Source organism: Sceloporus occidentalis, unplaced genomic scaffold (genome assembly GCF_023333645.1).
Source record: "Sceloporus occidentalis isolate IW3139 unplaced genomic scaffold, rSceOcc1.0.p SCAF_179, whole genome shotgun sequence".
NCBI lineage: Eukaryota > Metazoa > Chordata > Lepidosauria > Squamata > Phrynosomatidae > Sceloporus > Sceloporus occidentalis.
In genome coordinates, this window is record NW_028317159.1 from 1,180,183 (window position 1) to 1,206,653 (window position 26,471).

At 41.0% G+C, this 26,471-nt stretch overlaps 1 protein-coding gene and 1 pseudogene across 1 annotated transcript; one reads left to right on the plus strand and one right to left on the minus strand.

Moving 5' to 3' along the window:
* Nucleotides 1-3,809: 3,809 nt before the first annotated feature.
* LOC149278835 (NFX1-type zinc finger-containing protein 1-like) lies at nt 3,810-17,382 on the minus strand. Its single transcript, XM_089501715.1, has 14 exons — nt 17,322-17,382; nt 15,421-17,094; nt 14,734-14,865; nt 13,053-13,201; nt 12,787-12,947; nt 12,720-12,739; nt 11,809-11,886; nt 11,472-11,704; nt 10,451-10,590; nt 10,090-10,244; nt 9,858-10,003; nt 8,706-8,816; nt 7,865-7,960; nt 3,810-6,277 (listed from the first exon to the last, which is right to left on the minus strand). The coding sequence occupies exons 1-14, from the start codon at nt 17,380-17,382 to the stop codon at nt 3,824-3,826; spliced, it is 5,610 nt and encodes a 1,869-aa protein (XP_089357841.1). The 3' UTR covers nt 3,810-3,823.
* Nucleotides 17,383-21,764: 4,382 nt separating this feature from the next.
* LOC149278836 (small nucleolar RNA SNORA35) lies at nt 21,765-21,890 on the plus strand (annotated as a pseudogene).
* The last annotated feature ends 4,581 nt before the right edge of the window (nt 21,891-26,471 follow it).

A 26,471-nucleotide genomic window follows, 5' to 3' on the forward strand; every position in this document is an offset into this window, starting at 1 on the left:
TCAGAGGAGTGGCCCAGAAATCAGTGAGAGGAAAAGTAAAGGTATTGTGTTATTTACTCTTATTTCAATCTGCGTATCTTATCACAAAGGATTAATCGCAGAAACTTGAATGGTGGTGGGGATCTTCAGAGTGAAACCCAATTTAGTTGTAAGAACTGATTTAATTATTCCCTTGGTTTCGCAGTCCTTCCCCATTAAGAGAGGACCTTTTACATAAACATACTGCAGACCACTTTGCACCATGAACTGTGTGCCAATTTTAAAAAAATTAATGTATCTGGGATGAGGTATTCATTGGATGATGCAGAGCTAGAACAGTTGTGGTGGTACTAATAGCCAAAAGTTTCTTACAAGAATATCGTGAAGAATAATGTGATCACTTTTTTGTTCCACTGAATAAAATGGAACTTTTTCATCTAAAAATGTTTGCAGTAGCAAATGTTTTGATTCCGTTATGTGTAATGTATTTAATTTATTAGAGCTCGACCGCGAGATAAACTATATGGGGCTGGTCTCCAAATGTTTCCAGGGCTGCTTTTCATTCCCAGTCCGGCCCTGAGGTGCATCATATAGGCAGCAATAAATTAAATGCAGCCCTGTAACATGCATTTGTAGTCATTTTAACCCCTTAACGTCCATTGCCGGGTCAGGCACGTCATGCAAAACAGTCACTTAATGACCTATGACGTGCCTAACACGTCATCAGACTTAAACAAGCTTAGAAAGTGATCAACGATCACTTTCTAAGCTTAAACGGTGTTGCTGTAATGCCTCGATGTCGAGGCATTCAGCAACACCGAGATCGGCATGATGGGCCATCTCTGGCCCCTCCCCGGGGCGTCAACATCCGCCATACATTGTATGGCGGCGGACGCCTGTTTTAAAAGCATTTAGGAGGCGATCAACAATCACCTCCTAAACTTCAATGGTGTCGCTGGAATGCCTTGATCAGGAGGCATCCAGCGACACCAAATACTTACCCCAGGGTGGGCTGTGACCACTCCGGAGAGCGGTCACAGCCGCAGCTGCACGCAGTCTTCCGCAGGCGGCCCGGGAAAAAAAATAATAAAGTTGAAAAAGTTCGCTAGACAGTCTCCAGACCCTCTAGAGAACTCTGGCTCCACTTGCAGGTTGAATGCAGGTACTGCATTCAACCATACAAGTCAATGGAGCCCAGCTTTCTAATCACTATGTGATTAGTAAAATATTTAAAAAAAGAAAAAGCTTAAAAAAAACATGGTAACATTTAAAAATTATTATGCTTTAGAGGAACTATCCAGTTCCAGCAAAATGTAAAAAAAAAAGTCCAAAAAGAGTAAAATAAAAAAATAAAGTTTATTATTATGAGCAAGTGCTAAAATTTGCGCTGTATCTTCCCAAAAATCCTGACGTGGAAAAATTTAAATAAAAGCATTTCAAATACCCAAGGGGTGTCTAATTTAAAAAAAATTAATGGTTTGATAGGGCATAGGCACAGACTGACCGAAATGGGGAAAAAAAAGCGCACTTCCAAAATGTGTCATTTTAACCCCAAACACCAGACAAACCCATACATGTGGGGTATGACTGAACTCGGGAGATGTTCCTGAACACATATTAGGGTGTTGTTTGATAGTGACGTATACCTGGAGCTATAAATTTATACCCAAAGTACAATTTGTGTGAAAAAAATACTACCACAAAGTGTGGCAAAGGCTGGTGGTAGAATCTGATGCATGGAAAGGGTTAAATACTACCATTTTAAGTACCTTGGGGTGTCTAGTCTTCAAAAATATATGGTTTTATGAGGTAAATTGTAGTGGCCAGGCTCAAAGATAGGGCATAGGCACAGACTGACCAAAATAGGGGGAAAAAAAGCGCACTTCCCAAATGTGGCCTTTTAACCCCAAACAGCAGTCAAACCCATGCATGGGTGGTATCACTGTACTCGAGAGATGTTGTTGAACACATATTAGGGTGTTGTTTGATAGTGACGTATACCTGGAGCTATAAATGTATACCCAAAGTACAATTTGTGTAAAAAAAAAAAAATACCAAAAAAATACTAACACAAAGTGTGGCAAAGGCTGGTGGTAGAATCTCATGCATGGAAAGGGTTAAAATACTAGCATTTGAAATACCTTGGGGTGTCTAGTTTTCAAAAATATATGGTTTGATGGGGTAAATTGAATTAGCCGGCTTCAAAGATGGTCCTATTAGGACATGGGGGCAGAATGACCAGATGTAAAAGTTCCAAGTTAAAAAATGTGCACTTCCTAAATATGGCGTTTTACCTCCCAAACAACCCGACAAACCCATGCATGGGGGGTATGACTGTACTCGGGAGATGTTGCTGAACACATATTGGGGTGTTGTTTGAAAGTGATGTATACCAGGAGCTGTAAATCCATACCTGAAGAGCAATTTTAGCGATAAAAAACACAAAATAAGTTACTGCCACAAAGTTTGACAAAGACTGGTGATAGAATTACTGCATGGAAAGAGTTAAAATTCTAGCATTTGAAATACCTTGGGGTGTCTAGTTTTCAAAAATATATGATTTGATGGGGTAAATTGCATTGGCCGGCTTCAAAGATACCCGAAATGGCACATGGGGGGAAGAATTACCAGATTTGGAAAAAATGGTTTTGAAATAGCAAAACGCTACTTGTACTTAATGCTCCATAACGTGCAGAAAAAAGCAAAAAAACATAAAAACATTGGGTATTTCTAAACTCAGGACAAATAGTAGAATATATTTAGTAGGTTTTTTCATTAGCTTTTTTGGATGAGTAAAAGATTTTTGGGGTAAAAGTCAGAAAATGTGGGGGGTTTTTTACATTTTTCATCATATTTTATTATTTTTTTATGGGAAATTAGATAATATGATTAAAACAATGGTATCTGAAGAAAGCCCTTCTTGTCCTGAAAAAAACAACATATAATTTGTGTGGGTTCACTAAATGAGTAAAGAGAAAATTACATCTAAACACGAACACCGCAAAAGTGTTAAAACAGCCTCGGTCCCAATGGTACAAAAGGTAAAACACAGCCTGGTCCTTAAGGGGTTAAGCTGAGATATTTTGTCATTTTTTTAATGACAGATGTGCTCTAATTTATTTTTCCCATATTCATAATTATTATATTATCAGTATATATACCTGTAATGATTTGCCACATTTTAACTCTTTTTCTCCTTGTCACCTGTCTGCATGTGCACTGGTGATGACGCTAATAAGTGATATGCAGAAGCAGTGTCCTGGGCGCATATGTAGGTAGCGGTTGACAAACCTTGGAAGTAGGGAATACTGAGATGTACACTCACTGGCATAACAGAGGGCCCTGTTATGTGGGGGCACGTAAAACCAGCTACTCCAACACCCCTCTCCCCGAGCTGGACATACCCCCAAACCGACGCTGCTGGCCGCCCTCCCTCAAGCCCAGCACTCTGAGCGCCACAATATGACATCTTGCGTGTGTTTATATGTATGGATATGTACATATGCATGTAAATAGGTATGTGTATGTTAGTGTGTGTGTGTGTGTGTTCCTCAGACGTTCCTCGCATCACGTAAAAAACATTTTTACTAAGCATCTCACAATTGGTTTGGACAAAAAATTAAACATTTTAGTCTTTTCTAGTATAAAATGAATTTCTTTTGATTAAATAACTAGATTAAATGTTCTTGGTAATACAGCCAAACACATCCACTGCAGTGTAAATCGAAAGCACTTTATTTAATTTATTTGGACAATAATGTTCATCACAATATAGTGGAATTATTTAGATCTAAATAGTAGTGAAGAATAAAAAAAAAAAGTCAAAGAAAATCAAAGTGTTCAATCATATGTCACCCAGTGCTCTTAATTCTTCAAAATTCATCATGTCATTTGCAACCGTAGACCAGGCTGCGTGCCGCGCCCCATCCATTTCAGTTGCCAGAGTATTGGTTGGATCAAGGGTGTGGCTGTCTCCACCAATCGTTGCTTTGCAATCTGGACACTTGGACCTTTGCATTGCCCCACCACATTCTGTAATAAGGTAGACATGGTTGTTGGGACACTTGAACCAATGACCTGCTCTAAGGCCTATGGCAGCTACAATCATAACACGCTCATTTTCAGATATTCCTAGGCCAGTACATGGGTAGATCTCCTTTAGTTCCTTCAGTTTTCTTTTTACAAGCTTTTCATCATTCTCAGTGAAGCTTCTTTTTGCTTCCAAGATGTCTCTTAATGCCTTGATTTCATTTTTCCCAGTAGGACTGATGTTACCCCAGGCTTTTTTGCATCTTGTAAGCAGTTCCAGAAGGTAGTTAAAACGTTGCACTTCGCTCTGTAAGTCAGAGAGTTCGTGCTGTGTAAAAAATGATCGTGGTTTTCCCAGCCAGTCCTTAATTTCAAGGAGATGATTCTTCAGGGCAGTTTTTTCCCCATCATCCACATTTTTTATATTATTGAAAAGTTTGGCTAGTTTATCATAAAACAACATAGTATTTTCCAGTGTAGATAGTGCCATGAGACTTGAATCTGGTTTTCCCAACAACTCTTTTAACTTTATATATTCCATGGAGAAGTTTCTCCTCACGTCAACCATCTGCATCAATGTGACTTCAAGTCGGTTTTGAGTAGCAACTCTTTCACATGCTGGTCCTTTCAACTTCTCCTTGACTTTTTCAATCTCGTCTAGAGTCTTATTGATAATAGTGCCGTATCTCAAGTTTTTTCTGATCGGGGTCTGGCACTTTGGGCAGGTTTTAAGTTTAATTACAGTCTCAGTGGTCGAACGATTGTCTACTCCCATATAATGATCTAAGGCAGAGACTTCAAAGAAATGAACACAATCCTCTAACTGCACAAACCGGGCATCCTTCTCATCTTCAAAGCCAAAGAAAATTTCTGTGACCTCATCTTTATGGCAGTCCCGGCATTTTCTCGGACAGGGTTCCCCACATAAACCGATGCAGGTGTGCCCACACTTAAGCTTCTTTGTGCAGGGGGCATCACATGGCGGCCTGTCACAGGGCTCAGAGCACAGTTTGCTACAACTGTAATGCTTGCACCTCCAGTCACATGGCTCCATGCAAGGTACACAGCTTTCTCCGCATTTCTTATGGCATTTACTATGAATGCAATGATTCTCGCACATTCTTTTGCACGGAGGGCATTCATTTGTGCATGGCTCTTGGCATTTATGTGAGCAGATTAGGAGCCTCTCACAAGGTTGTCTGCAGTTTTGATGAAAGCGTCCCTGATAGCATCTATCACAGGTTCCTTGGCAGTTGTGCCCACAACGCAACTGAAAATGACAACGTTCCCTGCATTTCACAGGCATTCCAAACACTACATCATGTTTTTTCCAACATTCAATCATTTGGCTATGTCCACACTTCAGGTCCACAGGGACTTCTTCTGGACAACGCTCTTCACAATCTTCGCCACACAGCTTGTCACACTGATGACCACACTTTAGGATTTTTTTACATGGTATAATACAGGAGAATAAACTCACAGAGATGCTGCATGGTACCATTTGATAGTGACCACACACTGGCATGACTTTCTCCACCTCCACCATACACTGGCCACAGCGTTCAAAACACCTCATTTTGCACTGGTGTCCATCTTTACAAAGTACTTTTTCGCAAGATTTGTTGCACTGATACTCCTTATGATCTAGGTCATAAGGGTGGCAGACACGGGTACATACATGCCCACAGTTCAGTCTAAAGTCACATTTTCGGTCACAGCCTCCTTCTGGCACCTTGCTGAAGTCTTCTGCTTTGCTCACAAGGGTGCGTGTCTCAGGGTGGTTCTGGCAACAGAGCATTAGGTACTTACCAACTTGGCCTTTCTGCTTTAGAGTTAGAATGATCTGGCTCCAAAGTGGAACCGTTCCAAGCATGCTCATATTGCCTATACAGTACAAACCTTTCTTGGCTCTTGACAGAGCCACACAGATTCTGTTGGCTATCTTAAGGAAACCCACTTTGCCTTCTTTATTGCTTCGGACCAGTGAGAGGAGAATGATGTCATTCTCTTCCCCCTGATATTTATCCACCACATGGACTTTCACTCCAGAGAAGATCTTGACGGGCATGAGCTTGCGTAGACAAAATAGCTGTCCAGTGTAGGTGGTGAGGATGGTAATTTGGGATGGTTTATAGTTTTGGTAGATGAGGTACTTGCAGAGTTCCACTATGAACTGAGCTTCATGTCTGTTCTGATGACTCTTCCCATCTTGGATTTCTTGCTCATGGTAGCTATGATCCACAAAGAAAATATTGGATGACACTCCCTAAATGATGAAGACAAGGAAAAGTGATGTCACTAACATGATGACATTGACATGAAAAATTATACATTAATGAAGTGTTTCAGTCCACAAAATAAACTGGAGGGGATTTATAAAGGTGTCAGTGGTACGAAAACTAGGATAAAACAAGAAAAACTGCAATTTCTGCAATGACTTTAAAATGTTCCAGAATGTTGCCCAAAAGGTTTATCTGTCAATGACAAGGTGAACATACAACCCACATAAAGTGGCACAGCTTATTTATAAATATTTCCGTGGAATTTGACCCACAACCACTTAGGACACTCCACTTTATGGGCATCCTGACCCATATAATGCACATTAAAGTACTAAGTAAGATGTTAACAATGCACTAATCAAAATAACAATAATTACTTACCTTTAAGGAGAACCTACAGCCTCAGAGCTGCAGCTTAACACCTCCTCTGTGATCTAATGTTTTGTGTCACTGATTGAAATCAGCATGAGCACTTTCTGCTATTGTTAGCGCAGAGCCAGGTGGAGGTAAGTAAATTACATAGCTAAACAAATACTCTGCTCTGAACATAGCTGGGGTGACATGGAAACATACGGTGGTATTATGCAGAATCCCTCCGTTTTGTTTGTTCAGTGGGATACGATGATAATTTAAAGGGACCACTCTGCTATCTTACACATTAAATTGCATATAATGGCTGGAGTATCCTATTAAATGTGACATCCAAAGCTGTAGGATCACATCAGCAGTAGAGGACTTTATAAAGGCTGCTAATTCTCTTTATACATGCAGATACAGTATTGCACCCGCCATGCATTTGCTTCACTTTTATTTATCACCAGAGTAGTTGTTAATAGCCGCTTTATATGTGCATTTAACACAGTGGATCCCAGCTATTAGCCCACCTGGTTAAAACTAGAATGCCTCGGTCTCATAGGACCACCTGACCAATAGAGACCTATGGGAAAAGACTGAACAATCGTTTCACAAGCCCTGACCTGAATAAATCATCAAATTGTGGTTTGTAAATATGAGGTGGCATCTGAATTGAACCCCTTAATGACAAAGCCCGTACATGTACGGGCTCAAAATGCATTGTTTTCAATGGGTTTAGGGACCCCCCATTGTCCTTAAGGGGATCTGCAGGAAAAGTAAATACAGTGCAAAACACTTGTTTTTCTCAACTGTACCCTAATTTACTGCATATAGCGCCTTGATTAAAGGATTACCATTACCAAAAATATGTTCTTATTAGAGGTATATTAGAGTCATTTTTTCTGCAAGTAAATCAGTGTAGGCAGTATTTAGTTATTGGAGTTCGAGGATGACACATCTCGTTTATCTCCTCCTCAAAATGCTCCCATTTTGGTTAATAGGAGCTGATATTAAATTGAAATCCATGGGAGTAGCAATCTTTAAAACTGGACTGCTTTATTAATGAAGTTTTTGCCACTATCTCTGTCTTTGTGTGCCACATTATCTAAAAGCCCCTGTGATTGCTTTACTCCAAGTTCCTTGTTTAAAACTCTTTTTTGGACCGTGAAAGGGTTTCCGTATCTCATTCTCTGTTCCACATACTGCCAGCTCCTTACCATGATGTTTTCGTAATTCAGCACTGATGAGTGGTTCTCGAGTTCTGAGTAGATATGAGGGGTGAGGAGCCTTGCCATCTCTGGCCGCATGCGATGCTGTAAAAGTGCAGTACGCTAGCGTTAGATGAGTATAAACTCGAATGCGAGAGTAAACCAATTCTCCATCTGCTTCACGTATAACCAAATGATATGTGATGTCAGCCATCAAAGGATGACTACCCACTGCTAGTTACATACCAAAGTTATTAACCTTTTCACAGGAAAGGGCCACTGGTGGATGTACATAACATATTATAGATGTATGCCATCATTTAAACCTGATCATGGCAGACATCAGACTTACATAGTATTGCTATCACCTTTTTTATGTGTTTTTCTCTAAAAATGAATGCTGTCCTATGGTCCATCCCATTCATACATGGATGTACTCTGTATATAACCCTGCCTGTTTAAATGTTAAACATTGTGTGGCACATGAGCCCCATTTATCACATATTTCCATGTATAAATTAGACTCGGCATCATTTCATCTTACATCACCTTTTCCTAGAACGTAGCCCAATGTAAGTATGGGAGCTGCTTGCATTTCTTCTGTTTGGATCACATAGTACTAAAAGTAACTATCCTTTATAATCTATGCAGTTTCTACTATCCAATACACTTGTAATAAAATTTGCCAAATATATTTACATCATGGGTACTGCCTTTATCAACTTCCAAACATCACACTGAGATATATGAATGTGACACAAAACTTTGGGGACATCATACACTTTGCTGTCTACATTTTGTTCTTCAGAATACAACCACGGTGACCCTCAGACCAACATAAACTCCTTACCTGGTAATTCAAACGAACAAATTCAATGTTAGATTTGATGAGTCGCTCAAACAGTGAAACTTCGAGGTTGAAGTTCCTTGCCAAATCATAAACATTGGCGCTTGGCCTCAGCTGAAATAGAGATGGAGATTCACGTATGTTAAAACTTTGCATTGAAACTACATTTGTTTTTACTTAAGTGAAAGTCAAAGTCTATTCTTTGGGGTATTTGAGGACCAATGTTGAGGAACGTTGCTGTGTTTGTATACATTAAGGACTAAATACTTCTGCACTGGATAGATTGCAAAATATGAAATAATCATTTAGTAATCATGTTACTATACCATGAATTTTATGCTTTGGTTGGTTTGGATGGTCTATGTTTTGCTGTATTAACGTTCTAGGTAGCCAACTGCAAATCTTTAAAGGGCCGATGATGTCCCTTTTTCATTAAATTTGCTTCACTGTTCTTGTCTCTCTAGAAACAGAAGGGCACTGGCTGGGGGGCAGGCTGCTCATACATGCCCACCTCGAGGGAGAAGAGATGTTGGTCACTTGCTCCTTTGCACCTCCAAACCGTGCAGAGGGAGGAGACATGTCATTCTGGTAATTTGGATAGACTACAGCCACAGATCCTACTGGACCATCTCAGAGGATCCCCCTAAGCAAGGTAAGTGTCTTGCCGGCTACTGCTGGGTTCAACACAGAATCCTTTTACATATGCTAAGGTCCCAGCTTAGCAGCCCTACACCAAACTTGCCATGCTAAGCCAGGCACAGGATGGCTGGAGAAACTTCAATTACTTTATACAATAATAGTTTCATATATTTTTAGAAAAATAAGGTTGACATTTTCTTGAAATGAATGTTCCTGTGTACAAAATGAGATGTCACACTGCTATTCTAATAATTATTACAATATGAATGTATTAAATGGGTGATTAGATGATATGATAATATGGATTGGCATCAAATGGATTTTGGCCTTTAATGTCAATCCACTATAGACCAGAATTTCTTCACCTGGGGCACATTTATCATATGCATTTCTGTGTTAATGACATTTGGGTAACAGTAGATGGTATCTGGTGCTTCTAAAATTGCCAGCAATGATCCGCATGCGACAATGCAGATGATGAAGTGGTCAGATAAGATGGGCAATAGGAAAACAAACCTGCTGATGATCACCAATAAGGATGAGATGTTGGCATGCAGCACTGAGTGTGGTTATAATATGAGCTTCTAGGACCTCTGCCGCCTCTTCCACAATGACAATACGTGGCTCTACCTCCTGCAGAATATGGCGATATCTAGCAGCTCCTGGACAGTAAAAGCACAGTGGTTGGTTTGAAGACCGATCTCTTATTGATCATAGTAGAATATCATCATCAGGAGAATCAGCTGACCTGTGGTTGTCATGCCTATGACTTTCGCATTACGAAGGATATGGAGGTCCTCTTGTAACTTCACTTCTGCGAGGCGATCTGCAAATTCCTGATACTTTTGTTCATGAGTCAATATTTGCTGGCGAATATCAAGCTGGTAACGTTGTATCCAGTGCCTGTAGACAGAGGGAGAGATTAGGAAACAGCCAACAGTGCAAACTTAGAGCTCCACGAGGATTTGTGTAGATCTTCAATATTCGTCCACATAGCTACAGTATATACTCCGTTATTATTTTCTCAAACTCTCTATAAATCGATGCATTTGTATACCTGTTCAGGTGAGTGTGTCTTGTGAAATTTACCATTTACATGTTTTTTGTACCTGTAAAGCTTCCAGCGTGAGTTAATGTCCAGACTCCACACATCTCTCACAAGCTTGGCCTCATTTTCTGTCATTGCTTCTAGCTTCCGCAGCTCTGTCTTCATCCTTTGCTTTCTCTTCTTCTTCTGGTCCCCTGTCATCTTGACAGAAAAGTGCAGATGTTAAAATCAGAGAGATGGAGATTTTATTCTGCAGTTACAAGAACTATTGTAGTTTGAACGGCTTATTTTTAATGGAATATCTTTATAGGCTTATAATATATAATGCCCCTATAAAGTCATACATCTATTACCTCATTAACACATATTGTTAATTTCCCTTCCTACCTGATTCATCTTTTCTAGATGAAGATTATACATCTGCCCCTACCAAATATCACTGGAATACGTGAATTGCCCTTTAATTATTGGCCAAACTAGGCTTTGCCAATGGCTACATGTATTTCTAAATATTAACTACAGCAAATTACATAATTTCCCCACCAATATTTATGTGCGGACACCAGAATAATCCATTTTCTAATTTTAAATATTCTACGGAAATGTAGTGTCAGAGATTAGGCTTGACTAGTGAATTAACCCAGGCCTACATCTCAACACCAGCTGTTACAAAACAGGTACATTGCAAAAGGCTGAAGTCGTTTTTAATACTTGGGGTTAGTGTCTGCCCATCATTTAGCACACCCAGGTGTAGAATAGCAGTTTCTGTTGGACGGAGACTGAAATAGTAGTCCAGTGACCACTGGAAGGCTTCTGGTTGTCACACAAATCTACTTAAATTGTGCTGCCAAGTTTGTGTGAAAGAACGAAGATGAGGATTGAAGTCTTTCTGGCTCCTTAATTTACATATCCCAGAGATAGTCTAAGGTGGGTTAAGGAGACAGTTACTTGCCATCCTGTCTCATCCTGCCTTTATATTACACTTTCTTGCTGCTTCTTTTAAGGTGATCTTGTTTACTATTTGCTCCCTGTATGTGGAGTTGTCATGTTTCTAGCATGTGAGAAGACAACGATGTCCATACCATCCACCCTCCTTCATCTTGCTGCATGTCTTCCTGCTCCTTGTTGTTCAGGGACATAGCAAGTAAATATTGAGCCAGTTCTGCATCTTCATTTGTGTCCTTCTTTTTGGGTTTTCTTGCCTCCTCCTCCTCATCATCAAGAACACGATCGGCCTGAATGAGATCGGCCTCCTCAGGGATCGTAATCATCTCCTCCTCTTCTTCTTCAGCCTCCTCTACCACATGAGGCTGCTCTGCTGAACAACAAGAGTGTAAAAGCCCAACTTCAGCATGGAAATAATGTTTTAATGCTGTGTTATTTTTTTCTTCGTTATTTATACTAGAGGAAACATTTTACCTGCTCCAATAGGCTCTGGAGTGCGGATAAATTGGGTGATGCCCAAGCCCAGCCACTCCACAATCACTGAACGTTTCCCTTGTTTAGGCCTGGCAAAGTAATCACTGTCATCCTGATGAAGGGAAAAAATACACACTTAGTAATTAATTCCTATAGGTTTCCAGTAATATTTGTGTGTATATGTATATATATGTGTATATATATATATATATATATATATATATATATATATATACACACACATACAGTAAAAGGGCAATAGTTCTGATCCCAATAATATTTTTTAGTTCTAGGGAACTATGTAACAACATTTTGTAACTCTAACAAAAGCTTCTTACTTTGTTCCTATCAGCATTGTGGTTCCTTTTACAGCAGAAAAAAACAGTAACAATAGTCGGGCTATTCCTATCTGCCAACAAATTAATATAGCTCTATCATATGCTGCTGTGTTGTACAAAGGGCAAACAGGACATAACAAGAAGCACACCATTTAAAAATGTTAACTTTTGTTACACTGGTTAACTTGGTAACACCTGTGGTTGTCTTTTGGCACACTTTCAGTTCCTTACGATAGCAAAGCACTTTCACACCTTTAGCAGTGAGTACTGGCACAGGGCACATGGGTTCTTGCCCCTAGGCTGCCATAAACCCTCTCACGTGTTGCAATTCCACAAATAACCACCGGGTTTTCCAAAGTAACAATGATTTTAACAAACAATTAAGTGGGTCCTTTATGTTCTCCTTGTGTTATTGTTTTGGGTTCTACAAATGTGTTTTGGTCACTATATCACTGAGTGACGTGGCTGGACTTGCCCCAGATCTGAATGGTGCCAAACCTCCCCTGACCTTTAGCAAGTTCTTTTTTATTTTTTTTAATAAAGCATATAAACAAAACATCAGAGATATAGCACAGTTCGTGACACACAAAATACTTATAACTGCTGGAGCTGGAGTTTCCTTCATTTTATTTTCACACACAATTTACTGTTCCTTACCAGGACATAGTGCAGGCTATCCCAGTGATGGGTATCGATGTACTTCTGCAGGTGTGTTTCACGGATGATCCCAGAGATAGAACACTGCAGGATCTGGCCTCCCTCCTCAAGCTTTTGCTCTGATAATTTCATTTGGCTTTTCAGCTAAAGGATCAGGAAAAAAATAAGGAAATATTGAAAGAGAGAGTTGTAAAGCTGTATGAGGAGGGTATTAAAATAAACCAGGGCCACTAAAGGTCAAACACTTACATCTCCATACGCTCTATGTAAGTGAAGAGGACGTTTTCTTCGGTAGTCTCCACCTCCCCTCAACTCTCTGAGAGTGAACTGTTTTAGAATCTCACTGTTGCTTCTCCCACCAACTCTGACAATTCCTTTACCGAGAAACCGGTGGATTCCTAAAAGAATTACAAAGGAACCAAAAAGTTGGAAAGTGTGCAAGTGTGAAGTATAAACTAATTCAGAGAATCTGCCATGAAACAAAAGAGTAAATTATTACTGAATACATGAGTAAAGCACTGAATCTAGACGAAGAAGAGAGTGAAGAAGAGAGTACATGGTGGTTCTACATGGTGTAAAATAACAGTTGTCGGGGGTCTAGAGACTTGATGGAAATAATGTGGCAACTTATATTCTCTTAAGTATGGGTTTATGTGTACACTCACTGGCCACTTTATTAGGTACAGCTTGCTGATACTGGGTTGGATTCCCTTTTGCCTTCAGAACTGCTTTCGTTCTTCGTGGCATACTTTCTACAAGGTGCTGGAAACATTCATTAGAGAATTTGGTCCATATGGACATGATGACATCACGCAGTTGCTGCAGATTTGTCAGCTACACATCCATGATATGAATCTCCCATTCCACCACATCCCAAAGGTGCTCTATTGGATTGAGATCTGGTGACATGGCCAGCAACAATACTCAGGTAGGCTGTCGCGTTAAAACAATGCTCGAATGGTACTAAGGGGCCCAAAGTGTGCCAAGAAAATTTCCCCCACACCATTACACTACCACCACCAGACTGAACTGTTTATACAAGGCAGGATGGATCCATGCTTTCATGTTGTTTACACCAAAGTCTGACGTTGCCATCTGAATGTCGCAGCTGGAATCGGGACTCATCAGACCAGGCAATGTTCTAACAGTCTTCCATTGTCCAATTTTGGTGATCCTGTGCGAATTGTGGCCTCAGTTTCCTGTTCTTAGCTGACAGGTACGGCACCCGGTGTGGTCTCCTGCTGCTGTAGCCCATCTGCTTCAAGGTTCGAGGTGTTGTGCTTTCAGAGAAGGTATTCTGCACACTCTGGTTGTAACAAGTTGTTATTTTAGTTACTGTTGCCTTTCTGTCATCTCGAACCAGTCTGCCCATTCTCTGACCTTTGATATCAACAAGGCATTTCCGTCACACAACTGCCGCTCACTAGATGTTTTTTGCACCATTCTCTGTAAACCCTAGAGATGGTTGTGTGTGAAATTCCCAGTAGATCAGCAGTTTCTGAAATATTCAGACCAGCCTGTCTGGGACCAACAACCACCATGCCACGTTCAAATTCAATTAAATCCCATTTCTTCCCCATTCTGGTGCTCTGTAAATGCATTGAGTTGCTGCTATATGATTAGCTGATTAGCTATTTGTGTTAAACAAAACCTGTGAATACCTAAAACATTTAATATATGTACTGGCCCAGTCTGTGTGGTAGCAAAGAGCACCCCATGGAAGAAGTGTACCCTGAGATCATTACTGAAGGAGCGGGAGACCTGTGCCAACAAAGACAGTGGGTATATCTATGAGTCAGTTTTTATATAGGGATATTAATAAAAAATATCACTGTGCGTAGATTTGAAAGCTTAGTTGGATTTTTGTCCCTTTTTTTCCTGATGGCCTAAGACATGTACACAAGGAAACATCACTGCTTGTTGTTCATACCTTCCAGAAACTGATCCAATGCATGATTTGTGTAGCACACCACAAGGACAGGGTTCTCACGACCATTAATCTGCCAGACATCAGAGTTTGTAAGCAAAGCCTGCGCGATCTTCAGACCCACATAGGTCTTACCTAACAGAATTATAGAAAGGGTCAGTAGATTCGGATGCACTTCCTGAAATACTAAAGACCAGGGAACTAAGGACTATACAAGCGTTGTCTTTAGGTTGTAGAGCTTGGATACACATCTGAGAGTGAACATTAAATCACTTTTTCTTATAGGCCTAATGAATATTTCTTGAAGTGGACAAATGTACCAGCCAAATTACTAGTATTTTTGAGTCAAATATTTTGGTTTAAGGCCACAGTTTCATGGAAACATAGAAATTGATGGTAGACTCAAACATTGATCAGTGCTTGATCTCATCGTAGATTCAGGATAGCTATATGCCTATCTCATGCATGTTTAAATTCCATTGCTGTATTATTACAGATCAATACATTTCCTATTAATATAAAGGACACAGATTTTATGCTTCCTGCCATAAACTTGCTGGGATAAATCAAAACATTAAAAGCTGCTGGCTTATTACCTATAATAAGGTCTAAACATCTGTAAAAGCTTTGGGTGAATGTTAGGATAAACAGTGTTATTACTATCCATGTGCTCCAGTTAGAGATCCTAACCTGTTCCTGGAGGCCCCTGGATGATGGCAAGTTCTTTTGTAAGTGCTAGTCTCAAAGCTTCCATCTGAGACTCATCAAAACCCAGATCTTCTTTCAATGGCCAGTCATTTGGCTCTAGGATATTGATTTTATCCTTCTTGGGGGAGATAAAACTTTCTTTCTCTACTTTTAAACAATTGAGATCATAATGGATTCCCATGTTGAGGTACCGAGGCGGTGTCAAGTCATTCTGGCATTCCACAATGTATTTCTGGAAGGGCACGTCCTGATCCCTCATCTCTTTCAACCCCTCCAGGACATGTCGATAAGCCTCAAAGTAAGCTGTGGTTTCCACCATAAGGAAGGAGTCAGACGGGCGAATTCTTGCCAGTTGCTGTCGACTCTGTTCGCTGAACTGCAGTTGTACTACACCCTTCTCAAGTTCCTTATTATCACGGTTGGAAACTGTAGCAAAGAGGAGGGTTTCAAATTGGTCCTGGGACAGGCAAACCAGTGAACCGAACAGTAGCCTCTTTGAGTTCTGCCAACGCACCATCTTTAGGGGTGCAACGTCAAACTGCACTTTGTAAACAATGCCAGAAGGTGTACATAATGGTGCTACTACTCGTGCGTCAAAGTAAATCCTAATGTCATCAAACCTCCTTTTACGAATGGCACGATCTTCATCATACTCAAGCAATTCCTGAATCCCATCCCTAAGTGGACGTACAAAATCCTCCCTCAAAAGTCGGAAGTGTGTGTCCAGATAAAGGGCCGTACTTTCATACTTGTTGTTCAGTAAATTTGGCCTAAGGAATGGCTTCTCATTACTGTGAATTTCATCATAGTTGGGGTACACACTCATAGTTCTATAGTCCTGTGGAGGAACTTCTGAATCAAAAACAATACGAGTGTCTGCTCTCAGAGTTCCTTCTCTTCTCTTGTCCTGAAGGTGCTCTATTCTATTTTTTACCATCTCCAGGTTCTGCTCTATCTTATCTCCTACATCCACTCCAGATGTACGCAGAGCATTAATAGAAGGAGGGAGCAGGTTGATCACTATTGAAGTCTCAAGCACTGTGCTGGCAGGGAAGATGTTAATGATCTCTTGCAGAAGTTGAAGTATGTTAGTTAAATGAACTGGGTAGAAATGTCGCCGCTCAGGGACAGATTCTGTAATCATCCCTACCACATACTGTGGGAGGCAGGTGCGCAGATAGGAAGAGGACTTGACCTGTCCTAGAAGGTGCTGGATGCTCTGCCTATCTATTCTGGATGTGCAGGCTCTGCACAGAACAGAGGTCAGCAACTCCACAAAATTAGACTTCATCCATGTGGCTGACAGCAGATCCTTAAGACCCGAATGTGAGGCTAGTGTGATTACAACCTCGGATGGATCCTTTTTCAGTAGGGCTTCCAGATCTTTCAATCCAAGTCGTCTAACCTGATGCTCACTTCCTGGAGCTCGCTCAGGGAATGGTCTTTGCTGTGGCTCTGCATCGGGGTTGTAATTTCTTCTATGACCATTGTTTCCTTGATGTTCTGCTGGCCTTTGATTATTCCTTCCCCTTCCTCTTTGTTCGCCAACCTCCTCGTTTTGCCGCCAGCCTTGATTCCTAAGTTGTTGGTTATGGTTTCTCAACTGGCCATTGTTACGGGCATTGCCACGTCCTCTATGAACACCAGCTCTACCACCTAGTAGAAAAACACATAATATTACACATTTTGTTTCAAAACAGAGGTTATGGATTATTCACAGTGGATATCCGTACAATCATTTTAATGCATTTCATGCTTTAAAACATGGCGTCTTTCAAATCAATTCATCGGAAGACATCATACACAAAGAAATATGTGCAGCAGTGAGGAGGTACAGATACCTGTAGCAGACTACAGTGAATCTAAATAGTGGTTCCTTTTACCTCTGCGGTTTGGGTGGTTCGGTTCTCCATGCGCTTCGCCTGGTCTCCCATGATGTTCCATGACCTCTTATTGAAATACCTATGGGAAAGAGATGTTTGCATATTCAAAAACATGCCAATTCTTTGATGGAAACCATTCCAGTTCCAGTACAGTTTAATTCCAGGTCTGCTAGGTATGCTTGGTATTGCTGTATTTAAATATACTCTGTACTTGGGCTCAGGCTGACCTGGCTCACATGTGTAACTGTTGTTTTTTGGTCAACTCTCTTTGTAGTTCCTTTGTATTGTTAAAACAACTAGGATTTGAATCCTGGCCAACATCTGATGAAGATGTCAGGTAAAATCTTAGTCAATGGATAGGCTTGAAAGTCGTAGGTGACTAAGCAACAGAACTAGAAATCTTTGAGATTTTGAAGTTAAAACTTTCTGGCAATGGTTCCTTCTACTGAAAGTGTTTTCAAGAATGCCACACATTATGCTGCTTAAAGTTTAATATTTGATAATGATTATGACACCACTCTACACCAAAAATGTAGTATCGGGTGCTGGCCTGAGTGCAACAAATCAGTAGTCAACAGGGCAGGAGAGAAGGAGTAGATCAAGAGTAGAATAGATTTGTACATTAGTTTTTTGTACAAACTTTATTTTTAACGAAAATTGCCTGTTTCGTGCGTTCAAAGAAAACGAAATCGGTGATCTCCAACGAAACTAACAAAGACAAATTTCAAAGGTGACGAAAATTTGTTTGGATTCGTTGCCACGTGTAGCCACTGGTACAAGCCATTACAAGGTGTTGCTCCTTGATGAGGTAAAGTGGGAGGGTACATTTTAATAACTGATAGGTAGAAGTAGAAAAAAATGGGTGTGGTCTCATTGATTGTTATGGTTGTGATTGATGGGTCCAACAACTCGTGGGAGTTTTTCTTACCTTTTTCTCTCTGGCCAATCAGCATTTACAAGGGGAGGGACGCGCATTAGATATATAAGGGTGCTGACGCCATTTTAACTTGTCCGTAGCAGCAGCTACACACTGATGGGAGTTGGCGTGTGAGACAATGACAGTTAACTTATAAGACGCTGCGATTGATGCTCATTACTCATATACTATACTGCAAGTTAACCCCTTCGCGACCTTTGCCGGTTCAGGACCGTCATGGACAAACGGTCGGAGAATGACCTTTGACAGTCCTGAACCGTCATGGGGTTAAATCGGCTCAGAAAGCAAAGATTGCTTTCTTCGAGCAGATTGTGTTGCTGTAATGCCTCGACATAGAGGCATTCAGCAACACAGAAAAAAAACCTCAGGGAGCAATTAGATCGCTCCCCGGGGCTTTTTTATTAGTTAAAAAAAAAGCCGGCAGGTCTTTTAAATATGGCGGCGCCATGCCGCTAAAAGCTTCGTTTAAGAAACGATCAGAGGTCGTTTCTTCCACTCAGTTGGTGTTCTTGAAATGCCTCGATATCGAGGCATTTCAAGAACACCAACTAAGTGGAAGAAACGACCTCTGATCGTTTCTTAAACAAAGCTTTTGGCGGCATGGCGCCGCCGGTAAACTTACCCTCAAAGATGGCGCTGCCCTTCTCCTGGCAATGGCCTCAGAAGCGATTTCAAATCGCTTTCACCACTAGGGGGTGTTGCTGGATGCCATCAGCATCCAGTGATTGACACCCCAAGCCTAAAGATCACTCAGGAGAGTGATCTTGATTTGCTCGGTCAAAGGCAATGTTTATAAACATTTGCCTTTGACCGGTAAAGATCTGCCTCCCTCCATCACTTGCTTTTAGTGAGGTAGAGAGACAGATCGTGAGAAAAAGCAGGTACACTTTGACACTTTACACTTTTGACTTTATCAAAAATAAAAATTTACACAAAAGGCTCTTATAAGAGCCCCTCTTTTTTTTTTAACCCCTTCCTTACTGTTGATCACTGCATAGGCAGTGATATTGCACATCAGCACTTTTTTGCTGTTTGTGCACTTTTATTTTTATCCACATTTTTTATACTTTATATTTTATATTATTTCATATTATTTTTAGGTACGATTAACCCCTCCTTTGCTGTAGATCAGTCCTTAGGGATTGATCCCATAGCAGCAGCGCCTTTTATTTTACTGATTTTTTTTGTTGTGTTTTTTTGGCTAGGTTAATTTATTTTATAATGCAGCGCGTGTATACTGCTGAGGAAGCGTATGCATTTTTGGCCTCAGATTCTGAGGCCACTGACACAGCGTCAGATTTTGATTTTGGTCAGTTCACAGATACATCTAGTGATGTATCTGTGGCTGCTGGGTCCGCTGCCACAAGTAGTGGCATTGCACCCAAGGAGTGGGTAGTGCCTAATAGGTATACACCAGCTATCCCTCCTTTTACTGCAATTCCTGGCATCAGTATTGATGTTACAGGATTTACCCCATTGCAGTTTGTGCAGATTTTTTTGGGAGAAGATGTCTTGGGAGACATTGTCTCCCAATCCAACATCTATGCCCAGCAGTGCCGTGCTGCTAGCCCAGACTCCTATTTTTCAAAGCAGCCATGGACCCCCATAGACGTGCCAGAATTTCTTAAATTCTGGGCATTAACTATGCTAATGGGAATTATAAAAAAAACCTCCATCCGCTCCTACTGGAGCACTAGCCCCATCTTTAGTACCCCCATTTACACCCAGTCCATGGGTAGGAGAAGGTATGAAATGATTCTTCATTTCATGCATTTTAGCGACAACAGCCTGTGCCCCCTAAGGAGCACCCCCAGTTTGATAGGCTCTATAAAATCCGCCCCCTGATTACCCATCTCGCTGCCAAGTTTGCAGAGGCTTATACACCTGGAAGGGATATCTGCGTGGATGAATCCCTGATGAAGTATAAAGGAAGGTTGGGATTCAAGCAGTATATTCCTTCCAAGCGCTCCAGGTATGGCATAAAATTGTATAAGCTCTGCGAGAGTGGTACTGGGTATACTCGGGCCTTCCGGGTATACGAGGGTAGGGATAGCCACCTTGACCCTCCAGGTTGCCCAGAACATCTAGGCACCAGTGCCAAGATTGTGTGGGACCTAATATTCCCACTTATGAACAAAGGCTACCACTTGTATGTTGTCAACTTTTATACAAGCACCCCTTTGTTCAAGTTGCTGTATTGTTTCGATACAGTAGCTTGCGGTACTATTAGAAAGAACCGCGTGGGTTTCCCACGTCTGGCACAAACCCGACTAGGAAAGGGGGAGACCTCAGCTCTACGCCAAGAGGAGCTTTTGGCGTTGAAGTTCAGGGACAGAAAAGAGGTGTGCATGCTGAGCACCATCCACGATGAGAGAACCGTGGAGGTTTCTGTCCGTGGCAGAGCTGGGGTCACTAAAAAGCCAGTGTGCGTCAGGGCCTATAATAAGAACATGGGTGGAGTTGATCTGTCAGATCAACTCCTACAGCCCTACCTCATTTTGAGGAAGACAAAGGCCTGGTACAAGTGTGACAGGGCCAGGCTAGCTGGCTCATGTGTCATATGAAGTTTAGCCGGGTCACGGAGCACTTTTGTGTCCGGTTCCGTATACCGTGACCCGGTAATATTTTATATTGTGTATTATTGTGTAACCGGCCCAGAGACTCCAGCCTTCAAGGAGACGATCCTATAATCCGGCTGGGGCTCTTAATCAGCCAACACAGCCCTGTCTGCCCAGGCGGCACCCGCACTACAGGGGGGATAACACAGGTGGGGCAACCCATTGTATTCTGTAATCCCCTCACCTGATACATCCCCTGTATACTGATGGGATTTGTGATGGGATGTGGTTGATGGGATTGGGGGTTGGGTTTGGTACACATTGCATTGAGATTGTATATAAGTTCTGTGTGTTTGTAATAAAGAGAGTTCTTCTTGGTTTACTACGAATGGTGGTCTGGATGATCCGTGGATAGCTGAGTGCTATCCGTATGAGGGACTGACTGGTGATTCCTCAGCCCTCAAACAGGGGGGACCCAGCCTTGGGTACGGTGACCCTGTAACAACAAGAAGGTTGCAATTCATCTAATGCAAATTGCAACCTACAATGCTTTTTTGTTGCATGAAAAAGCAAATCCCGGAATGACTTTTTTGCAATTTCAGCTTCGAGTAATTTCGGATATCTTGTACCGTGATGCACCTGGTCCCCGGGCGGTGATGGAGTCTAGCAGAATTGGGGCTACCCATTTTATTTTTAAAATTCCTCCTACAGAGAAGAAGCAGAATCCCCAAAAGAGATGCAGGGTATGCTACAGCAGGGGGCAAAGAAAGGACACCCCATTATACTGTCCAGATTGCCCTGGAAAACCTGCACTCTGTGTCGGTAACTGCTTCAAGCTGTACCACACTGCTGCCCATTTTTTTTTTTTTTTCCTGCTCTACATTTGTATTTTTTTCCCCATTTACTGCTATTTTGATGTTTTTTGCTGCGCCATTTTTTTGCACTAATTTGCACTGACAAGTGACCCCTGTGTCTTTCCCATGGCGTGAGGGAATTGCTTAAGGTGCTAGATCAAATCCCTTCTTGGAGAAAGGCCAGGCTTTCTTCTGCCCCATCTGAAAGTTGGGTACAAACCAAGTTTTGACCGGATGTTGTAAACAGTGAATTACGCATGTCTCAAATGTTACAGTTTAGCCCCCACACAACCTGCCAAACCCATGCATGTGGGGTATCGCTGTACTCGGGAGATGTTGCTGAACACACACGGGGGGGTTGTTTGCCAGTGACATATACCAGAACCTGTATATTTATAACTAAAGTACAATTTGTGTGAAAAAAAAATTACTATTACAAAGTTTGACAAAGTGTGGTTGTATAATTGGTGCATGCAAAGGGTTAAAATAACAGCATTTGGAATACACTGGAGTGTCTAGTTTTCAAAAATATATGGTTTGACGGGGTTAAACTGGGTTAACCGGCTTCAAAGATATTCCAAAGAGGAGATGTAGGCAGAATGACCAGATGCTAAAAGTCTGTGTTGAAAACTTGAATTACGCATGCCCCAAAAGTAGCCTTTTACCAGCCAAACAATCTGACAAACCCATGCATGTGGGGTATCACTGTACTCAGGAGATGTTGCTGAACACATATTGGGGGGTTGTTTGACAGTGACATATACCAGGACCTGTATATTTATAACTAAATTACAATTTGTGTGAAAAAAAAAATAAAAAAAAAATTACTATTACAAAGTTTGACAAAGTGTGGTTGTATAATTGGTGCATGGCAAGGGTTAAAATAACAGCATTTGGAATACCCTGGGGTGTCTAGTTTTCAAAAATATATGGTTTGACGGGGTTAAATTGAATTACCCGGCTTTAATGATGTTCCAAAGAGGAGATGGAGGCAGACTGACCAGATTTATTAAAAAAGGTTTGAAAATCATAAAACGCTGCTTGTACTTATGGCCCTATAACTTACAAAAAACAGCAAAAAAACATAAAAACATTGGGTATTTCTAAACTCAGGACAAGTAGTAGAATCTATTTAGCTAGTTTTTTTACTTGCTTTTTTAGGTGAGTAAAAGATTTTTCAAATAAAAGTCATAAAATGTGGGTTTTTTTCAATTTTTCACCATGTTTTTTTTATTTTTTTTATAGTAAATAAGATGATACGATCAAAGTAATGGTATCTGAAGAAAGCCCATCTTGTCCTGAAAAAAACAATATATAACTTATGTGGGTACACTAAATGGGTGAGGAGATAATTACAGCTGAACACAAGCACCACAAAAGTGTCAAAACAGCCTCGGTCCCACAGGGTACAAAACGCAAAAATGAGCCCGGTCCTTAAGGGGTTAATGAATAGATTATTTTAGTGCAGAAAATGTACTGTTGTGGGGTGGATTGGAGAAGCTGAAGTGACTGCTGTAGGGTATTACAGGGGCTGCAGCAGACATTTTCCCCTGTCCCTGAGTAGAGTTTAGTTGATGAAGACAGTCGGCCATTTATGCCACCAGCCAAACCTGTAATTTGTGGACCGGTAAAAAGATTTTATTACCTTTCTATCATATAATCTATTATTCTTCATTGATAAATAAATATTGGTGACAAAACCAGGCATTATAATATAAACTATTGGGGAATTCCAGTCCTGCTCCAAGGGGCTGCATGTGCCTATGATGTGGCAGTGTCTGCCTGCCCAGGCCCAGTGCACTATTACTACTGCTGCGCATGGGCGTAGGAACCCCTAAAAATCTGGGGGGATAGCTTTTTTACTGGTAGGGTATACCTGACCATTTCACCAACAGGGACTTTTATGACATTGCATTATAAATACATAGAGAGACGGAAGTGAGAGACCGGCCGACAGTGAGGAGAATCCAGGTCCCCTGCAGCGTTGCGGGGGATCTGGATTCTAGTGTTATAATCCGATCTCTGTTTGAGGTCGGATTATATAAGGAGAGGAGTTTTTCAGAAAATTTGCTCTGAAAAAAACTCTTTTTTTAATCGATAAAAATCTATTCGATTAATCGATAATGAAAATCGTTGACAATGATTTTCATTATCGATTATTATCAGCTTTTATCGATTAGTTGTTTCAGCCCTACACATATACACTGCCCATGCAGACGTACACATATACACTGCCCATACAGACGTACACATATACACTGCCCATACAGACGTACACATATACACTGCCCATACAGACGTACACATATACGCTGCCCATAAAGACGTACACATATACACTGCCCATACAGACGTACACATATACACTGCCTATACACACGTATGCACATACACGCACATATACACAGCTGCCCTATACACACACACATATGCCTGCCCAAGTGCCCATACACATGCCTCACCATATGTATATGCACACACAAATCTACCATCAGACCCCCCCCTTCGTTCTCCACATCAGACCCCCCCCACCTTCGTTCTCCACATCAGACCCCCCCACAATCTTCGTTCTCCACATCAGACCCCCCCACCCACCTTTGTTCTCCACATCAGACCCCCCACCCACCTTCGTTCTCCACATCAGACCCCCCACCCACCTTCGTTCTCCACATCAGACCCCCCCACCCACCTTCGTTCTCCACATCAGACCCCCCCCACCCCAACCCACCTTTGTTCTCCACATCAGACCCCGAATAGATAATAGATAGATCAGGCCATCGAAATCCGTTGCCTGAAAAGAAACGCAGAAAAAGCAAAACAAATATTTTGTGGGGATCGATTTTTCTCGCTGTGCACGTCTGATGAGCAGTAAAGCTCTACGGAAAGATTGGTAGCAGTCCTCAAAAGCCCAAGGGGTACAATTGCCAACATATGCTACTTGCCAGCTTTCCTTCCAGATATAGTTTTAAGAAACTCATAAAAATACTGTAATAGGACAAAAGAATAATAAGCTAAAAAGGCATTCTGGATAGAGGTGTGTGAGTCAGCCTCAGTGCCAGAACAAGCCAAATAGGATCCAGGTGAGACAGACACAACAGAAAATGTGTTTAGAAACTAAATTAGGTACATAATGTGTTAAATTACTGTTGCTCTGAAAGCCTTAACCAGATAGATAGATAGATAGATAGATAGATAGATTGATTGATCCAGACCTACAGAATTTGATGGCGCTATATAAAACAATAAATAACCATAATAGATAGATATGCAATTGTATGAGTAATTTAAACATAGTCCCCAACATTCTGATGAAATTTTATTACTATTTACTGCCAGTACTTAATCCTAATCAATACGGTTAGCAACTATGTCTAAATATGAAATGTACCCATATAATATCTGGATCACCGTTATAATTTAATAAAATAATCTACTGTAATCTACAGCACATACATTTTATGTTTTTGTTACAGTAACAGCGCCAATTCTTGTCCCATGTTAAAGCCTGCCATGTCACTAACCACATGCCTAAAATGAAATTATCCCTCTGGGCATTTGTTGGGAGGGACGACTGCATTCGGGTACGTGAAAAAAAAAAATCCTGCTTTCTCTTATACGTGTGACGTGTTGTTTCGAGAATTGTTTTCTCCATGGCAATGTGTGTAGGGTGAGGCGTTTGCCCTGAGGTGGACCCTGGCCAGGGGATTTCTCAGTGCAGAATCATCCCTGGAAAGGATCCCATTTCTTTAAGGCTTATGTCTATATATCATAGTCATGTGTAGCGTATTATACATCGTCTGCAGGAACAAATAACCCTTTAACACAACCCAATGTTATGTTAGCCAGACTTTCAATGAGGGAAGGTTGAGGAATTGTTATGTTTGGTCTATCCAACCCTGTTGTCAACTTTATTGGCATCAACAGACTCCCAGTTTACTGCCTCCAGCCATACAATTCACTGAAAATATAGCATTGGGGGGCACTACTCTATCAGCAACGATGGAAGAGAGGAACTTAGGAGTAATTATTTCTGATGGCTTAAAGACGATTCAGTCAATGGTTCTGGGGCTTTATAGACCTCTGGTCTCTAGACTTCTCCTAGAGTATATATATTGACGCATTGGAGAGAGTTCAGAGGAGGGAGAGTAAAAAAGTAAATGTTTTGTAGGATCAAGATTATCAGGAAAGACTAAATATAAGTATAATTAATTAGTATAACATGGGTGGAGAGAAAAGATGTGATAGAAACATTTAAAGACTTAAAGGGATTTAACGAAGAACAGGATAAATATTAGAACAGCAGGTCACAATCTTAAACTGGTGGGTCAGTGGCTTAGATGTAATTTAAGAAAGTTTTACTTTACTAGGAGGGTGGTAGTTAAGTGGAACAGTCGCCCAGTAGAGGTGAGGGGATTAATAAAGCGAGGAGATTTAAACATGCATGAATAGGCATATGGCTCCTGAATCTAAGACCCAGGACTGATTAAGGTTTGAGTATACCATCAAATTATATGTTTTATCCATTAAGGCAGGGGAAACAGGCAGGCTAGATATATTCTATGTTTCAATGTTAACTCACCAATTATATATTCTTGAAATATCAGTTTTTGTAATGATTTAGCTATCTTAATAACAGACTAAAGGGTATCCAGATAAATAGTCAAATAAACCAGCAAGAAATCAGAAACCTTTAGCGGAGACAAATCATTATCTAAACCAAAATATACGCAATAGGTAATCATAAATGAAACATAGGTAGAGATAGAAACATAACTTCAACACGTACATTGAATCCCTTCCA

What these genes read in the sequence shown, in the direction of transcription:
- LOC149278835 (XM_089501715.1), bottom strand. Translation starts at nt 17,382, where the DNA reads ATGGAACATCATGGGAGACCAGGCGAAGCGCATGGAGAACCGAACCAC. An exon ending in GAACCACCCAAACCGCAGAG is followed by an intron (nt 17,095 to 17,321) that starts GTAAAAGGAACC and finishes TTTTTCTACTAG; the next exon opens with GTGGTAGAGCTGGTGTTCAT. An exon ending in TCCAGAGCCTATTGGAGCAG is followed by an intron (nt 11,705 to 11,808) that starts GTAAAATGTTTC and finishes GTTGTTCAGCAG; the next exon opens with AGCAGCCTCATGTGGTAGAG.